This window comes from Talpa europaea (assembly GCF_964194135.1).
Source record: "Talpa europaea genome assembly, chromosome: X".
NCBI lineage: Eukaryota > Metazoa > Chordata > Mammalia > Eulipotyphla > Talpidae > Talpa > Talpa europaea.
The window spans coordinates 31,869,072-31,887,764 of record NC_140081.1 but is presented as its reverse complement, the minus strand read 5'-3'; the positions used below and the strand labels follow the sequence as shown (position 1 = coordinate 31,887,764).

General features: G+C 49.0%; 2 protein-coding genes across 5 annotated transcripts; both read right to left on the bottom strand.

Moving 5' to 3' along the window:
- Positions 1-2,561: 2,561 nt before the first annotated feature.
- On the bottom strand, positions 2,562-7,319 carry EBP (EBP cholestenol delta-isomerase; the record flags this gene model as incomplete). Its single annotated transcript, XM_084258474.1, has 5 exons — positions 7,251-7,319; positions 6,114-6,432; positions 3,588-3,624; positions 3,330-3,460; positions 2,562-2,785 (listed from the first exon to the last, which is right to left on the bottom strand). The coding sequence occupies exons 2-5, from the start codon at positions 6,412-6,414 to the stop codon at positions 2,562-2,564; spliced, it is 693 nt and encodes a 230-aa protein (XP_084114600.1). The 5' UTR covers positions 6,415-6,432; positions 7,251-7,319.
- A 996-nt stretch (positions 7,320-8,315) lies between these two features.
- PORCN (porcupine O-acyltransferase) lies at positions 8,316-18,241 on the bottom strand (the record flags this gene model as incomplete). Of its 4 annotated transcripts, XM_084258361.1 has the most annotated exons (14): positions 8,316-8,699; positions 10,632-10,742; positions 12,002-12,087; positions 12,199-12,262; positions 12,371-12,447; positions 13,865-13,965; positions 14,129-14,254; positions 14,354-14,368; positions 15,642-15,659; positions 15,775-15,905; positions 15,986-16,167; positions 16,513-16,556; positions 16,863-17,055; positions 18,103-18,238. In XM_084258361.1, 14 exons carry the CDS (start codon positions 18,236-18,238, stop codon positions 8,598-8,600), a joined length of 1,386 nt encoding a protein of 461 aa, XP_084114487.1. In that variant the 3' UTR covers positions 8,316-8,597. The 4 variants fall into 4 exon arrangements, with proteins under 4 accessions (XP_084114487.1, XP_084114485.1, XP_084114486.1 ...); XM_084258359.1 differs by lacking the exon at positions 14,354-14,368; XM_084258360.1 differs by lacking the exon at positions 15,642-15,659.
- Between the last annotated feature and the right edge of the window lie 452 nt (positions 18,242-18,693).

Here is an 18,693-nt window from a genome sequence, read left to right as displayed (position 1 = left end):
ACATTAGCCTGGAGATTGGAGTTTATCCTGAGGGCACTGGAGCACAGATTTTAGATGGGGAAATTATGTGCTCAGATGCTTCTGTCTTGTTTGTGGAGAGAGCCTTGGATGGAAAGATTCTGGAAGCAAGGAGATCAAACAAGAGGTCCTTGCCAATGTTGGGGAGAACGTCTCTTTATTTACTCTTCCATTCAATTAATACAGAGTGTGTGCCAGAGGGGCCTCCCTGGGGGAGCAAGGGATTAAGTCTCAGCACTATGAAGCTATCAGCAGCCACTGAAGCACCGAGTTTGATCACCGGCCACGGAGCTACCCACATGGTGCAGCAGACCTCTCCTGTCTCACCCGCTGCTCCCCTCAGCAGTGTATTTCTGTCGATCTGCCTGTTCTGTTCGCCACTCTCTCTCTCTGGTGAATCCTCTTCCCCTCTCCCCCGCACCTCTGGCCTACACCCCAGCTCTTGTATGCATAAATAAATAAATCTTAAAAAAAAAAAAAACACAAAGTGTAGGGCCTCCCCGGTGGCTCAGCAGTTGAGCGCTGGGTTGTGAAGCTGCCCGCAGCCTCTGCAGCGCCAGTTCGATCCCCGGCTGCCGGGTAAATGTCCCACATGGCACACAGACCTCTCCTGCCGCCCGCTGCTCCCCTCAGCAGTCTGCCTGTTCTGCCCTCCGCTCTGGCTCTAGGGAATTCTCTCACCCTCCCGCGCTTCTGACTGTACCCCAGTGCTTGTACAAATAAATAAATAAATCTTAAAAAAAATTTAAAAAAAAATACAAAGTGTATGCTAGTCTGATATATTAATTCATTTAATCTGTATAAAAACCCCATGAGGTAGGTACTACTATTATTAGCATTTTACAGAAGAAAGCATCGAAGACCAGGTAGAAAAAAGCTAAAGGTCAAGGGTGTAGTAAGTGGCACAAAGAGAAGACTGTGCAATGGATGGAGGTGGGGCTTTTGAGAAGCCGTTCTTGAAAAAGAGCAAGGAGGCCAGCAGGCTATAAGTAAGTGATGAAGTAAGTGATGGATGTGAGGTGAGAAAGTAATATACAGCTTTGGCTTTAACAGTGAGGCATTTCTCAAAAGATGTACTGTAGGCTTGAGCAGGAGCTGGATTTGAACTGAAGCCCTGATCTATACAGGTCACCTGAAGCCACTCCACAATTATTTTCACTTTTATTATTCATGCTTTGTAACCTCAAATTTCCTCAAGTATCCACTTACTTTATGACTGCAGGTCAATGAGGTTAATGATGGAGACCATGAGATGATGATGGGGGTCTATAGGGTGAGGATCTGTGGGGTGAATGATGGGGTTTGTGGGGTGAGCGATAGACTGTGGGGTGAGTGATGGAAGATCACTAGGGTAATTGGGGACCTGTGGAGTGTGATAGGAGTCTGTGAGATGATGGATTCTGCAAGTAAGTTATGGGGAGTTAAAGTTAGTGAAGTAAATGATGGGCAATATATAGTGTGAATGAAAGGCTATTTGTGGGGAGAGTGATAGGCATCTTAGGGGTTAATGATGGATTATGTGGGGTGATTGCTGGTAGGGTTTGTGGGGTGTTTTATTGGGTCTGTGCAGTGAGTGATGGGGGTCTTCGGCGTGCATGTTGGTAGGTCTGTAAAGTTAGTGATGGTGTATCTGTGGGGTGTCTAGTCAGGAGACAAGAGGCTGAGTGATGGGTGTATGCATGGGATGAATGAAGGAATGTCTGTGAGGTGAATGATGAGGCCTGTGTAGTGAATGATGGTTATTGTTATGGACTTAATTTTCCCCCATCTTATATTAAAACCTAACCCCTCAATTTGACTGTATTTGGAGATAAGGCCTTTAAGGAGGTAATGAAGATTTAATGAAGCCATTAAGAGTGGAACCTTAATCAAATAGGACTGGTGTCCTTGTAAGAAAAGAAAGTAATGCCAGGGATAGGGACCCATGGGGAAAAGGCAATCTGTAAGGAAAGAGGCCTCAGGAGAAACTTACCCTAAGGACACCCTGATCTTGGACTTCCAATCTCCGGAACTGTTAGAAAATAATTTCTGCCACGTAGTCTGTGGTATTCTTGATATAGCAGCCCTAATAGAAGACTGTGGAGTCAGTGATGAAGTGTCTGTGAGGTGAGTGATGGGAGTTTGTGGGGTCAGTGATAGGCTTTTTGAGGTCATGGATTGGAGGCCTATCTGATGACCAGGGGGGTCTATGGCTAAGAGAATGGTAGTCTGTGGAATAAGTGAATGATGGAGGGACCTGGGGAGTCAGTCATGGAGTATTTCTAGGGTTAGTAATTAAAGATCTCTCAGTGTTATAGTTAAGGTCTTTTATTTCCTGATTAAAAAACTGTCACCATCACAGACCTTCTAGGTTCTCTTGTATCTTTGTCCCAATGGCCCTGGCAGTAGCTCCACAGAGCTCCTTTCTTCCCTCCTGTCTTTGGCCCACTCATCAGCCTGAGTTTGGCAGATCAATTTGCTCTGTCCATCCAACCTGTGGGAACAGGACTGGACTCTTCTGCAAGTCCCTCATCAGCCAGTGTGCAAGTCTAGTCCATCACTCATTAGTTCTGCTTGCTCTTGGCTTTTCTGGTCTTGGCGTCCAGCATGCTCTGGGCACGAGTGAGCTGCTTTACTGAATCAAGCACAAGGATTCCGGGCACCACCAGCCACAGGGCGTTCAAGAAGACAAAGTAAAACCAGAAGTAGAGTGGATGGCCTAGCTCCCCATGCTGGAATTCGTCACGAAGCTCTGTCAGGAAATAGAGCACATCCCCATAGATCTGACCTGTAGGAGGAAGAAGGGGAATGAGGAAATCCTGTGAAAGACAGAGCTTTTCCAAGTCATTCATGGTCGCAGGGATCAGGATCCCCAAATTCAGACAGCTGAGAATTTCTGAACTCAGGAGCATTCATAGCTCCAGATTTAAGGAAGCTCAAAATCCTCTAGGATTCAATTCTAATTCAAGATAGCTCAGGATTCTGGAACTAAAGAGAACTTATATTTTCACAACTAAAGAAAACAAACAATTTAAGAACCCACGAGGATGAAATGTCATATGACGGACACTCAGACTGTGGATCCTGGAGGATCCAGTAGCTTCCCGCCATCACGGGCCACCTCACATAATCTCCACAGGAGGCTTCATGCTGGAAAAGGAGAAAACCCCGCCTGCTTGAGAACACATGTTCAGAGAATGGCTGCTCCAGAACCTCAGGGGGTTTGTTATTCAATCTGACTCAGCCCTGGATGGGCCCCATTGAGAGAGCCCATCAGCAGGGATGCCTCTATGTCTTGGATCCCCCTTAAGCCCAAAGGGTGCTTTCCTTACCCACAGAGACCACGAGCTGTAGGACAAAGCGGATGGGTTTCTGTCGGAGAAAGGCGATCACCACCATCAGACTCAGTGGTCCCCACAGGCAAGCGGTGATGGACTCCATGCATATCGTAAAGTTGTCATCCCTAAGGGAAAAAGATGGGGGGACACTAGCATCATGGTGCTCTGCTCACAGGGTACCCCATGATAGCTCCCTGACCCACCACTACCCTAAACCAATATAGGTCCCCCTTGACAGAGGCAAACACTTACAGGAGGTATCGGCTGTCTCCCTTGGCGTACTCTTTCCCTGAAGTAGACAAGAGACATCCATTAAGAACAAAGGTAGAGGGGCCTTCCTGGTGGCACAAGGGGTTAAGTCTCAGCACAGTGAAGCCACTATAGCACAAGTTCAATCCCTGGCCAGGGAGCTACCCACATGGTGCAGCAGACCTCTTCTGTCTTGCTCACTTCTCCTCTCAGCAGTGAATTTCAGTCAGTCTTCCTGTTCTGCTCCCCACTCTGTCTCTGGTGAATCCTCTCACCACCACCCCCGCCATACCTCTGGCCTATACCCCCGTTCTTGGATGCATCAATAAAAACAAATCTTGGGGCCTCTCCGGTGGTGCAGCGGTTGAGTGCTGGGCTGCAAAGCTGCCTGAAGCCTCTGCAGCGCCGGTTCGATCCCCGGCCACTGGCGAGAGTCCCACATGGTGCTGCAGACCTCTCCTGCTGTGCTCACTGCTGCCCTCAGCAGTGTACTTCATCAGTCTGCCTGTTCTCTTCCCTGCTCTGGCTCAGGTGAATTCTCTCACCCTCCCGCGCTTCTGACTGTACCCAGTGCTTGTACAAATAAATAAATAAATCTTAAAAAAGAAAAAAGAAAACACATCTTTAAAAAAAAAAAAAAGAATAAAGGCAGGACATGAACTCAGAGTGATGAGAGCCCAGGACCCATGTAAGAAGGCAGATTTTCTAATCTCTCCATGCCTCAGTTTCTTTATCTGAAATGGTACACCCATGTTTGGATTCTAGATGTGTGTATAAATACATATACAAAACAATGTATCTGACACAGTGTTGCTGTGATTGTCTGGTACTCCAAAATGTTTGTGGAATCAAAGCAGGCAGGTGCAGATGATGGTGTGAATGTAACAGTGAGTGAGTAAGAAAGCACAAGCACAAGCATACAGGTGAACAGATAAGTGAAAGGAAGAGGGAACAGAAAATCAATAAGAGACATCACTCAATATAAAAATATGTGGGAGGGGGCCTCCTTGGTGGCGCAAGGGATTAAGATGCAACCTATGAAGCTAGCCGCAGCCACGGCAGCACAAGTTTAATTCCTGGACAGGGAGCTACCCACATGGGGCCGCAGACCTCTCCTGACTCACCCGCTGCTCCCCTGAGCAGTGTATGTCAGTCAATCCTCCTGTTCTGTTCCCCACTTTGTCTCTGGTGAATCCTCTCATCCCCCACAACTCTGGACTGTACCCCAATTCTTGTATGTATAAATAAATAAATCTTTAAAAAAATAGGTGGGAGGCTGGAATAAGTTCTTCAAAAAAGAAAAAAAAAAAAAGGATTTCCAAAGAAGCCCACAAAAGGTGCTCAAACTTTCATTAGTTGTAAAGGAAAAATAAAACCATAATGACATATCACTCACATCCATTAGAAGGACAAAAATTTAGAACCCTCTGACCATACCAAGTGTAGGCAGGGATGAACAAGAACTCCATACACTGCTGGTGGGAACAGAAGATGGTGCAGCCATTTCTGAAAACAGGTTGGCAGTTTATCAAGTGAAACACGCACATACCATACAAACCAGCCATTCCACTCTTCCATGTTTACCCAAGAGAAATGAAAGTGGATGTCCACATAAAGAATTGCATAAGAATTTTCCTAGCACTTTTACTCACTAGGTCAGAAGGATTATTTTTCATAACAGCTAAACATTGGGAGAATATATCCATCAATACTGGACAAGTGAAATAATTCTGTAATATCTATGCTTTGAAAGCTCCGTGACCTCATAAAAAAAGCAAAGTTCAAAAGTGTATATAGCATTGTCCCACTTGTGTAAAAAAGCAAAAATAGGGCCTCCCCGGTGGCGCAGCGGTTGAGCGCTGGGTTGCGAAGCTGCCCGCGGCCTCTGCGGCGCCGGTTCGATCCCTGGCTGCTTCCCGGCCACCAGAGGAGGGTCCCACATGGCGTGCAGAACTCTCCTGCCGCCCGCTGCTCCCCTCAGCAGTGTACTTCGGTCCTTCTGCCTGCTCTGCTCCCTGCTCTGGCTCTGGTGAATTCTCTCACCCTCCCGCGCTTCTGACTGTACCCAGTGCATGTATAAACAAAACAAACAAACAAGCCAGCAAACAAATAAATAAAGCATGCCTCTATAAAAAAAAAAAAGCAAAAATAAAAATGATGATAACAGTAAACAACTGTATGGCATCTTCTACCTGTCAAATCTGTTCTAAGCAATGTACATATATTAATATTATCCCCTTTTTACAATTAAGCAAACTGAGGCTTAAGTGTGTAGTTTATGTATAAATAAAATCCCTGAAGGGAAACATAAGCAATAATTAACACTGGTTAATAATTGGGGAAACTTGGTAGATTTACATTGCATACTACTTTAAATGGTTTGTTTTTTGACCCACATGAATTTATGTGTGACAAGTTAAATTAATTTAAAAAATAAATGAAAAGAAGAATGGGTGGGTGGTTAAATAGCTAGGCCAATCTCTGCCCAGAAAGTTCCCTCCCACACACATCAAAGAACTTGGGACTCACAGAGTTGGGACAAGAAGGCTTGGTCTCCAAGTAGGTCCTCATGGTAGAGTACGAACCAGCCTTCAATCACCATGTGGATGAACCCACAAACTGCAAACCAGCACACAGACAGTCGCCGCCAAGGCCCCAGTGGGACGACTGCAGCTCGACTTGACAACAGCCATGTGGTCACAACTAAGACCCCAGAGGTGGAGAAGAGGCCAGCCAGAATATGCCAGGTGGGGCGGTCATTAGGCACAAAGTTGTCCAGTTTCAGGTGGCGAGGCCAGTATGGGTGCAAGGGGCTGGAGTTGGTGGCCATCTCTTTGTGGACCTGTGGCTGTGTGTGGGTAGTAGAGAAAAAAGGAACAGAAAAACCTAAACAAATAGAAAGCACAGAATGAGATTAAAAAAATAAAATCCAAATAGGTTTTTTTTTAATCACAAGAAATGTTAAGTGGACTAAACTTATCAGTTCATAGACTGACAAAGTTTTAATAGAGTATAATTATATGCGGCTTTAAGAATGTGACTATAAGAGCACGGAAACCCTGAAAGCTTGTCCCCAGCCCTCCTGGAGTCACGAGATGGGGTAATCAAAGGAATCAGACCCATTCCTTGGGGGTCACAGTTTGGTGGGGGGAGACGGTGGAACCGGAGCCAGTCCCTGCTCTGGGGTTCGTGGTCTGCTGGGGGAGACCTAGGGATCCGGCAGGTGTCAGTGCACCGTTTATCTGAAAGCTATTCCCACCCTGCAGTCCTGGAGACTACAGGACAGAAGAGAGGAAACTAATGAGAACTATGACCCTCGGGTTCAGTAATTGGAAAGGCAGACCCTTGTCATAATAGCACATAATGCCTCCAACCTTCAAGAGGGGAGGAAAGTGCAGGGCAGCGGTATTGCGCGGGGCGCCAAAGAGGAAAAGGAATGTCAAATACAGAGACTACCAATCAGAGATAGAACCCTTTGATCCAACTATCCAATGAGAAGGAGGATCTTCTGTTTATCCCCCTAGCCACCCCGCCCCAACAGTGCGGAGGAGGGGGGGCTGTTATGCAGGGCTGTAAGGGTGGTAGGGGTGAGAGAGAAACACACAGAGACAGAGAGCCAGTGAGAGCCGGGGAATGGGAGTGGCAAGCCGAGCGGAGGGTACTCACCCACCAGCGTGGTCACAGCAGGCTCTCTCACCCGGTTCTGGGACTTTCTAAGCGGGATCACAGTCTCTGTAACATCCCTATTTCAGACCCACCACCTCACAGGGCCCACGCCTTAGGGAGGAGGCCAATGGAGGCGCCGGGGAGATGGTCAGTGTCTATCCCAACCAATGGTAGCTCTCTGTGTGCCGCCGGCCCCGCCCTCACGCGTGGTGCCATTTTCGCTGTTGGCTGAGACCAAGTCAGGAGTCTCTGATCAATGAACCGGAAAACGTTAAAGTATTCATCACCCACCTCATTTGCTATCAAATCAGACTGTGTTGTCTCCTCTCACCTTTACCCTCGGTTTCTAGGCGGAGCAATCGATCAGTTCCTGGATCTACCTTCAATCCTAATGTCTTAATGGGCGAGGCAATTGTAAATACGACGGGCAGATCACACCCTACACACCGCACTTCCTCCTTTCCTGATAGCAGCGGTCTTCCTCACCTCTCCGGACTTCAAGTCAGAAGAACCAATCAAAACCCAGGTCCCGCAGCCTCGCCGACCGCCGGCCCGGGAACTCTCAATCTCCCTGAGCCAACTCTAAAGAGCCAATCAGAACTCCGTAACTCTAGGCCAATGGGCACCGAGACCGAGCAATCAGAGTCGGGCTGGACCTCCCATCCAATTAGAACCCACAGTCTTTCTCCTAAGAACAATGAGCACCAATTCTTCCTGTGTCTTGATTTCATTCCTCTCTGTCACAGTTAAAACAATTAATTATAATAGAAAAGATCCCTCAGTTTCGCGGACAGTAGTATTAGGCTCTCCCCACAATCCAACTATCCAATCTGTCTTGGTCCCACTCACACCAAACCTTGACATCATAAATTAACCATGAACCAATCATAACCTGCTCCCCTTCATGGTTTCCAGCTTCCAAACTTTTATCACTTCTATTCCCCGCTGAGCAGTTAAGAAAGAGCCTTTTGGATATTTCCTACTTTTATTTGACAATAACAAACTATATAAAAAAAGGAGAAGAAAGGCGGGGAGGCCCTTGATCTCCCCCTCTTTGCTGCCCCAAGCATCCCCCATCATCCCTAGACTCCAGCAGGGACCACCCCCTTCCCGCCTTGTGGTGGGGTGGGAATTGACAGGCATGGAAGTGTGTGTGTGTGTGTGTGTGTGTGTGTACGCGTGTGTGTGTGTGTGTGTGTGTGTGTGTGTGTGTGGGTGGGTGGGTGTTGGGGTGGGTCAAGGATGGAGAGGGGTCAAGAATTAGAGAGAGGGCCTTCCCTCATCCCCCATCAGAGCTGGCACCCTGAGGAGGGACTTTGAGGGAGTGTGAAGGTCCACAGATGTGCCTCAGCCTATGAGACGGTAGAAGATCCAGCATCCAAAAGTGACCCAGTGACTGGCCCAGCTGAGCTCTGACCACTTGTGGACAGTGTATGCCATGCCATAGCCCTGTGGGAGAGAAAGAGGTGACAGTCCTACTCAGCAAGAACAAAGGTCTCAGGAAAACCCATCCTTTGCTCAACATTCTGGCGGGTTTGGGGGAGGGGGAGGCCAGAAAAGAGACTGGGTACACAGGAGAGGTAAACACATTTAGTCTTTTTTTTCTTTTGTGTTTTCTTCTTCTTTGAAAATCATTTTTTAAAAAAGACAAGGCAATCCTACTTTCTGACCTGTATTCTCCCTGATATATACAGAACTCCTAGAAATCGATTTTTTAGAAAGACAAAAATTGGCAAAGGAGGTGGATAAGCCATTCTCAATAAAGGAAAAAATGAATCGCTCTTAAACATAGGAAAAGACACTCAGGCTCATTCATTATCTTCCTCCTATCACACTGGTAAACAGATCCAGGAAGTCTGAGAGGAACTCAGTGGGTGGGGTGACAAGCATGTCTGCACTGCTGGTAGGAAGGCAGAAAGGTAACTTCTCCATTGCCACTGGCAGGACTAGATCCTACAGTTCTGTCTGCATCCTTGCGAATCTACAGGGGTCTGAGGGTATTAGTCCCTGCAGCATGATTTACAATAGGAAAGGACTGGAAATCACCTGGGTGTCCACCTGTAAGGGACAGACTACTGTGACATAGACTTACAGTGGAAAAAAATGAATGAGTACTGTACACTGGTGTGGAAGCTTTTCAAGAATGACTGTGAAAAAGTTGACAGGTAGAAAGAACCGTGTCATTCATGTGTTAGGGTAAAAACTAGGGGGTGGTAATGAAAATATAAATTTTATATTTGCTGGTTGGACTTAAATTTTGGAAGGATATATTTTGAAAAATGAATAAAAGTGGTTACCTGTAAGGAAGCATGGGGTAGTTGGGAGAATTAAGACTTTCTCCTGAATATCTTGAATACAGTTTGATTTTTAAACTATGTGAAAGGCATTAGGTATTTTTAAACATTTTAATAAAAATAAAATAAAACAAAAGCTTTATTTAAAAGAAGTAAAACCCAGATTTTGCACACTCAGCCTGAAGAAAAATTAAAAATTGTTTTCATGACAAAAATCATATAAAGTGGGGCTTCTTTTTGGTGTAATTGAAAGCTATTGAATTGTACACATTAAATGGGTGAATTGTATGGTATATGAATTATATTCCAACGTGGATGTTAAAATAAGAATGATCACTCTTGTTCTAAATGTATACAAAGGAGAAAACTTTCTATGCTAAAAAAAAAAGAAAATGAAAATGAAAGGCTTTGATAAATACTTAACAAAACATGTACAGGATGTGTATGCTAAAAATTGCAAAATGCTCAAAAAAATCCAGCAAACATAAATAAATGGAGAGAGACACACACAAAAACACAAACCAAAAAAAAACCCCAAAAATAATACAAAGTTTTATTTCAACTAAAAATTTAACTAAAAGGGAAGCAAAACCTGTATCTTGCAAGAACCATATGAATAAACATTATTTTCAAAATCGTGTTTCATTTAAAAAGGAATGAAATCTTGGAATGTGCACCCTCCATGTGAATAAAAATAGTACATAATTTTTATATAAATTATATAAATTTTTGAAGTAAAAACCAGAGCGTGCACACTCAACCTGAGTAAACATGAAATATTTTTAAAAATCAAATAGGAAAGGAAACTTGCAATTCAGAAATTCTACCTAAACAAAAATGTGACCAGTACTTTTCAAAAAAAAGTAAAACGTGGGTTTTGCACCCCATGGCTATAATAAAAATTTTATAGGTTAAAATAAACATATTTTTCACACTTCCCCCAAATGAAAGACCCAACTGTGCGAGTCACCCAGAGGTGCAACGAAAAAGAAGGACTAAGGAGTGCGGGCTGCACAAGATAGAGATAAGCTTCCACCAGCTGGTAGCACCATCCCTTGGTAATCCCTAGCCCAGGGCCCCACCTCACCTGCTCCTCTGTGGTGTCATCCACATCGACATCAAACAGGGAGCCCAGGTAGGCCAGGTGGAAGATGGCCAGGGCCCCAAAGAGCAGGTTTAAGGCTCGCACCCCCAGGCCCTGTGGGGGACAGATGGATACACTTGGCACTTGGACCTGTATCGCATCCCCACCTGGGGGCGTGGGCCCAGGGAGATGCACCAGACAAGACCCCAAGGGTCCCAGCAATAACGATGACTAGCGCATCCCCCGGGGTGGGAAGGATGGTTTCGATCCTCCCAAGGGAATTCAGCGGGTCTCTAAGGATGAGGGTACGTTAGCATGAGGGCATCCAGGCTGGGGGAGAGCACCCAGGCAGAGAAGGAAGAATGCTTAGGGGGTTATGGTGATAAACATCGATGGTCAGGTGGGAGACAGATCTGAGTCATCCACACTTCTTGTCACAGAGTGAAAAACGAAAGCAAATCCCTGCTATGACCTGCAGGGCCTGTGCTTCCCCTTGCTCTCCCCCTTGCTCACTGAGTACAGGATGCGTGTGCTGTTCCTTAGGTAGCCGGCCGCTCCCATCTCAGGCCCTTTACATTGATAGTTCCCTTTGTCTGAACGCTTCCCTCCCTCACCTCCTTCAATTAAAGACCTCAAAAGTCACCTCCCAGGGCCTCGCTGGTGGTGCTGGGGTTAAAGTCTCAGTGCTATCAAGCTATCACCAGCCACTGCGGCCTGGGTTGGATCCCCCGCCAGGGAGGTGACCCACATGGCGCAGCAGACCTCTCCTGTCTCGCCCGCTGCTCCCCTCAGCAGTATATTTCAGCCAATCTGCCTGTTCTGCTCCCCGCTCCCCATGGGGAGTGTGAATCCTCTCACTCCCCACCCCCCACACCTCTGGCCTGCACCCCAGTTCTTGAATGTGTAAATAAATCTTTAAAAAGTCACCTCCCTATTTAAAGTGGAAACCTCTCTCCTCTGATACTTCCCATCCCCTTTTTCTCATGTATTTTCTCCTTAGCATTCTCCTTAGCTATTCTACTTGACACACTTATTTTTCATTTGCTGTCTTCCCCTGCGAAATGCTTGCCCCAGAGGGCTGGAATTTTGACCTGTTTTGTTCATCACTGTGTCTCCAGCACCTAGAACAGTGCCTGGTACCACCATGGGCTCAGGAAATGCTCACTGAGGAAATCTATGCCAGGTGTGTGTCTAGTAGGTGCTGGATAAGTTTGTTAGAGAAATGAATGCCAGTGAGTAGAGGTGAGATTATGGGGATGGCTCAGGCATTGGAAGAGGAAGCTGGGCGCTCTGAGATAGATATAAGATGGAGACGGAAGTAACACTTTTGAGGGGACGTGTTGGGCACCAGGTTGCCCAGGCTGAACCCTCACCAAGCGATGCTGGTGCGAACAATCTGGTGGGCACCGTTTCGACAAGACGCAGGCACTGAGGATCCGAGCCAGGCGCTTCCGGAGGACTGGGGTGGGTGGGGAGAGGTAAAGGGGTCAGGTTAGCCTCTGGGGATGATGATTCCAGCCGCCCTCCCCTAACCTCCTATCCTGTCTGCTGGACTGGGCTCTACACTCACCGTGCTCCACGTAAGTGATAAAAGCCAGGGAGAGCAGCACCGCAGCCAGGTGGAAGCTGAAGCCCTGGGTTGGGGTGGGGGGAAGGGGTTGGCAGAGGGCAACGAGGGAGGAAAGAGGAGGCCCTCCATACCCACCCAGCTTCCACCCTGATCCCCGCTCTGCCCTACTCACGTGCAGGAGGGCACTGGCTGCATAGGTGACCAGCACGGCCGAGAAAGTCCCCAGGCGAAGGGCATTCTTGAAAACATCTGGAGGGGGCAGATGTGGTCTCCTGAGCTCCCCACTGCTCCTCTTAGAGGGCCAGAGAACGGGGTAGGGGAGGGATACCCATAAACCATTGGAGCCCTCAGGATAAAGTCTTTATGATGGCCTCAAACTTCCTGTGTCCAAAACTTAGCTCCTGACCTTCCCTCCCAAACTGCTTCTCCCACTACCTCCCCAATTTCAGTCACTGCCAACTGCACCCTTCAGTTCCATAGGGCAAAATCTTTGGAATCACCTTTGACCTGCCCTCCCCTACACTATCATACCCAAACTCTTAGCAAATCCTGTCAGTTCTACCTTCAGAATTTATCCAGAATCAGACCTCTCCACTCCCTGTCACCGCCACCACCATTGCTGCCTGGACTATGCAGTAGTGTCCTCACCAATTCTGCCCTCATCCCCTCCCCATCTGTCCTCACAGCAGCCAGAGGGTAGTGTCACAGCTCAAGTCAGCCCACGGCCCTCCTCTGCCTGGGACCTGGCCAAGGCACCATCTCTCACATAGAAAAAGCCAAATTCTCCCCATGGCCTGAGAGACCCCAAGAACCAGACCGCTGTCACCTCTTCAACCTCACCTCCTGCCACTGGCGCCCTTGCTCACTCTGCTTCCACCACACTGGTTTCCTTGCTGTTCCTCAGACATGCCAGGCAGGCTCTGCCTCAGGGCCTTTGTCCCAGCTGTTTCCTCCCTGGTTACACCCTTCTGCCTCCACATACATGCATGGCGCTCTCCCTCACCTTCCTCATGTCTTTGTTCAAATGTTACCTCCTCAGTGACACTTGCTCTGGCTAATTTATTTAAAATTGCCACCTCCCCCCTCCTCCCACTCCTACCCAAACTCCTGGATCACCTATACCTTATTTAGTTATTTAGTTAGTTAGTTTTTGCCACAGCACATATCGCCACGTGAACTGTTGTGTTTTTTTTTCACTTATTTATTATCTGCTTCCCCTACAAGAACGCCAGCTCCACAAGAGCAGGGATTGGGGTGCTGTTGGTCCCTGTAGTATCTTCAGTGACTAGCTTGCACACAGCAGGCATTCAGTAAATGTTTGCTGTGTGAGTAAAAGTCTGGGCTGAGGGGCCTCCCTGATGGCACAAGGGGTTAAGACACAGCACTATGAAGCTATCCACAGCCACTGCAGCACAAGTTCGATTCCCAGCCAGGGAGGTGACCCACATGGTGCAGCAGACTGCTCCTGACTCTCCTGCTGCTCCCCTCAGCAGTGTATACAGTAGATCTTCCTGTTCTGCTCCCCACTCTGTCTCATGTGAATCCTCTCACCCCCCACATCTCTGGCTTACACCCCAGCTCTTCTATGTATAAATAAATGTTTTAAAAAAAAAGAGTCTGGGCTGAGGACTCCCAACTTTCTTGGAGTGGTGACTTGGTGACTCACAGTTATTTAGCCAATAAGACATGGGCAGGTTCCAGCTCGTGACAACTTCCACCATGGACCGGGGCAGCTCCACGTTCAGTGGCTTAGACACCGTCAGGTCCCTATGGCAGAAGAGACATGCACAATCATTCATGCGGCATCTCAACCCGACTGGCCTCCACACTTTTGTTTTGGTTGTTCCCTCCCCGAGAGTCCGTTCCCACCTCCCTGCAGCAACTCTCAGGAGCACCCTATGGGAGAGGTACCCCCCCCCAGCCCTCCCACCATTCCAAGTGATCCTTCTCCTCGGTGAAGCCGGCACCCGCCAACGTGGCCGTGGCCTCGGACAGAAAGCCCACGAAATAGTTGCTGAAGTGGAAGGAGACCGCACTCTCGTAGGCTCGCAGCCACCTGGGGAGAAAGGAGCAGGGGAGACAGGCATCATGCCCAGACCCTAGCACCAAACCCCACCGTGTCGTCAGCATTCCCGGCCCCACTCTGTCGACTCACCTTACCATGGTGCCCCTAAGGCCCCCAGGGGTCAGGAAGGCAGCAGAGAAGAGAGGAAAGAGAGTCAGAGAGGCCCTAGAGGCTGGCTGGAGTTGTTCATGGACAAGACAGACAGAAACGTGGCGACACAAGAAGTGGGCTGATATTCACACACTTACATAGACAGTCGATTAGTTTCATGTGACTCAAACAGATGTGTGAGCGGCCCTAGAACAGGACATGGTCCTACAGCCTCACGTGGCCAGACAGCCAGATGGTGCCACCGTCAGCAGCTGGATCTCCAGCCCTGCACCCTGACACAGCCACGTGACTGGACACGAATCCTATCAGACTCCCAGCCTCATAATTCTCTAACCTGACTCAGTGACCACAAGACAGACGAAAGGTCCTTTAGGTAGGCACAGAGACCACCAACGCCCTGTTACACGTGCATACACAATTCTACTCTCAAGGCGGTCCCCCTGTCAATACAATCAGACACAGTCAAAAACAGGCAGCATCCTGCCCTGGGAGAAGTGTAGGCTCTAGAATCAGGCCTGGAATTAATGCCTGGCTGCTTATCTGGGTGACACTGGGGAAGTCCCTTGACCTTTCAGAGCCTCATTCAGCATCAGATACAATCAGTGGTCAGTGAGCGGGGGAGGAGCTCACATAATCAAACAGCTGGGTGAGATCCTATAGTTACATCAGAAACGGGTGGTTCAGTCCTGTAGATGGGGATAGGCCTGCAGTGAGTCAAGACCCCTCTGTTAGACCACGCCGAGCAGCCGGGGGGTGGGGGGTAGATCCACAGGCAGAATCAATCAAAGACGGGGACCCAACATGACAGTCAGACCCATTCCCAACCAGAGTTACAGACAAGCCAGACTTATCTTATCCAATGACAGCCACACATTCCACTGTTGACAATGGCACAGCCAGCCAGCCAGAACTCCAGCCCCACACAGGGAGTCCGTGGCCGATCGGCAAATAACCAATACACGCTCCTAGCCAGAGTCCCAGACTGGTCAGCATCACCAAGCAATACACAGCTGTCCCTTCCCATTGCAGTCACGTAACTTGTTTCTAATGGTAAAACAGAGGGACAGATGGATAGTCAGACAGTCTGTGTCGGAGTGTCAGCCATATACGGAGTCACAGCGCCAGTTTTGGTCATACAGACGCCGGTCTCTGTCTAGTCACAGGGTAGATGGTCAGACAGACTCAGACTTACAGAACCAATTGGCCACAGACCGCACCCCCACCCCCCCGTCAGCCCCACTCGCCCTCAGTACCTGCCCTCATTTACCTGGCTTTGCGTTTCTTGCTGTAGTAACAGAAGACAGACAGAAGCATTAAGAGACAGGCTCAGAGCTGGGGAGACCCCAGGTCCCTACCCAACCCCAACATTGCTGGGCAGAGGCCTGGAAGGCTGTGCTCACTTGCGGAGGAGGCGGTCACCATCGAGGGGGATGAAGTACGGGAAGAGGTAGGGGCCCACACAGGTGGACAGCACAAGGCACAGCAGGGCCAGCGCCAGGCTCCGGGCTACCTTCTGCAGCCATTGGCGGCTCTGTGGGGATCAAGGCTCCATGAGCAGTGCCCCATGGTGACTCCCACAGTCCCCACCCACCTGCCCACCCGGGGCCTCACCAGTGGGTGGCCTTGGACAGCCTGCAGGTAGCTGTGGAAGGATATCCAGGGCCCAAAGACGATGGTGCCCACGAAGTAGAGGTAGCCCATGAACTGCACGGGCGAGGGCACTGCGCCCACCTCGCCCCGGTCCAGGTCGAAGCCCAGAGACACCGCTTTCATGGCCACGATCATCTGGGCCCCTATATGTGGTGCCCATGGTCACGTGCAAGGGCAGAGAGCCGGTCAGCATGGAAGGATGGGGAGCACCAGGTGAGAGGTGGTAGGAAAAGAGGCATACAAGGGTGGACAGGTAGGCACAGTACCAGACAGGCAGCTGAACCCAGTATAGGCAGATGCCCTTAACTCAAGGTGGTCAGACAGATTGGGGGGAAAGTCATGGTAGAAAAAGACACAGATGCAAGGGGAGTCTGAGGCCTGAACGTCCCAATGGGTGGGCAGATGAGGGAGAAAAGTGGGGCAGGAAAGTCGGAGGGGGTAGTTAGGAGATTCAGCAAGGGGCAGGTGGGAGGGCCAGGGCTGCCTACCTCTCATCTTATGCCATGTCACGGTGTCCACCATGTGCATCTCACTGAGGAAAAAAGGTGGTGGTCTTGGCCCCATCACCCCCACAGCCTCAGTGACCACAGAGGGGAGAAACCAAGATTCAGAGAGGGCTCTATTTTCCCTTTGCCTGCATAACCTCATGGAGCACTAATTCTCCTGGACTCCCTCCTCCAGGGGGAGCCCACGCCCAGCCTGTCCTGGACAGCCTTTAGAAATAACAGTATCCCAGATTTACTCCTCCAAGAATACCCCACGTCCTCCCTGTCCTGGACAGACTCGTGAGGAGAAAACCACTCGCCCTTCTGCTGACAGTGTGGCGATGAGGACGCACCCCATGAGTAGGTAGATGAGGATGGTGACGGAGAGGAATACGCCACGATGGGAGGAATGTCGGCAGAGGAACAGCACGAGGTAGCACAGGAGGCTGAGCAGCACGACCCAAACCATGTGCAGTTGGAAGAAGTGGTAGAGGCTGAAGAACCCGCCTGCCACGGTGCTGGCATGCTTCAGGTAGGATGGCAGCCCTTGGAGTGAGAGAGAGACAGAGAGAAAACAAGAGCAGGAAGTTGGGTGGGTTGGTAGGAAGGAGGGCAGTCTGGGCAGAGGGCACAGTCTGGGCAAAGGCCCAGACGCTGGAATGTGGTAGGAGTACAGAGGGCCAAAAGCAAGTATCAGGGGCATGGAAAGGTGGCAGGGTCTGGGTTTAAGGAAAAGAGATCTCTATAAAGGACATTATGGGAACCCTGGAGGAAATCTGAATATTAACTTATATTGGATAATATTACTGTATCCAGATTAAATTTCTTGTGGGGGGGTGATGGTTGAGTCTGTGGTGTGGGGGAAGATGTCTTTGTTCTGGGGGGCACACAATGAAGGATTTGGGGTGAAGTGTCATGTCAAAGCGTTATTCAAGTGATTAGAAGAAAGAGACAGACAGATAGATAGGGCTGACATGACAGCATGCTGACAGCTGGAGAATGTTGAAACATAAATGAATGTTCATTTCAATTTCTCTGTAACTTTGAAATATTTTAAAATTATAAACCTGGGAAAAAACAAAACATGGAATCTTATTTGGATATAGGCTTGCCATTGCTGTGGAAACATTCCAGAATCCTAGAATCCTGAAATCTCATCAGGCTGAGTCTAGAAATCCAGAATACCAGTATGTGGGAAGCTAGAATATGAAAACTTTGAGTTGTAAGAATTCCCAAACCCTGTAACATGGTACTTTGCGATTTGCTAATCCTGTGACATCAGCATCCCAGAATCTTATAACCTTGGGATGTAGACATTTCAGGATTGCAAGATCCAGGAATCTCAGTGTTCCAGAAACCAGCAACAGTGAAAGGCACGGCAGGATGTGGTTTGGCATGGTGTGCCATGGGGTGGCTGGGCATAGTAGGACGTGGTGTAGTGGAATGCTGTTTGGCTTGGAGGGATGCAGTGGGCTGGACATGTGGGAGCCTGATTTGGCAAGATGTGGCAGGATAAGGTGTGGCTTCATATGGATGAACGTGGCAAATGTGATATTCCTGGCGTGGGCGGCACATGGGGTGGCAGGCACTTACCAAGCCTCCAGAGGAGGCGGCAGGCGAGGCAGATAGCAAGGAGCAGCCAGATCTGGTCAAGGCCCTGCTGGGCAGTAGGCAGGAGACAGCCCTGCAGCAGCTGCTGGAAAAATTCCTGGCGGCTGAAGGTGGCCATTGCGGACCCCCACGAATGGATGGAAAGATTGAAAGACCTGCCAAAGGGGTACACAGAGGGAGCAGGGATGTCCATGGGGCAGACCATGCTCAAAAGATGATTTGGGTAGTCAGATTTCAGTTTGCCCCCCCCCCCCACAACCAATTTGGAGACACCGTGCTGGCAGGCTGGGGGTGGGTGCGAGCATCAGGTACATCAGATTGAGCCGCCAACTGTGTGTGTGGGATGTCCTGTGTGCACATACACAGCCCATGACCTGTGGTGAATGAAGGGCGGGTATCTCTTGTGTGCTGTGAAGAGTCCAGGTCCGATGGTCATTGAATGGTGTACATTCTAGGCCCCTATGTCAAATGGGGGGCTCCCTGGTTTTCAAGGTAGAGTCACTCTATGTGGAGGGAGGAGAGGGAGATCCTGTGACACTTGGGGGCCGTGTGCATCTCTCCTTGTAAGGATGT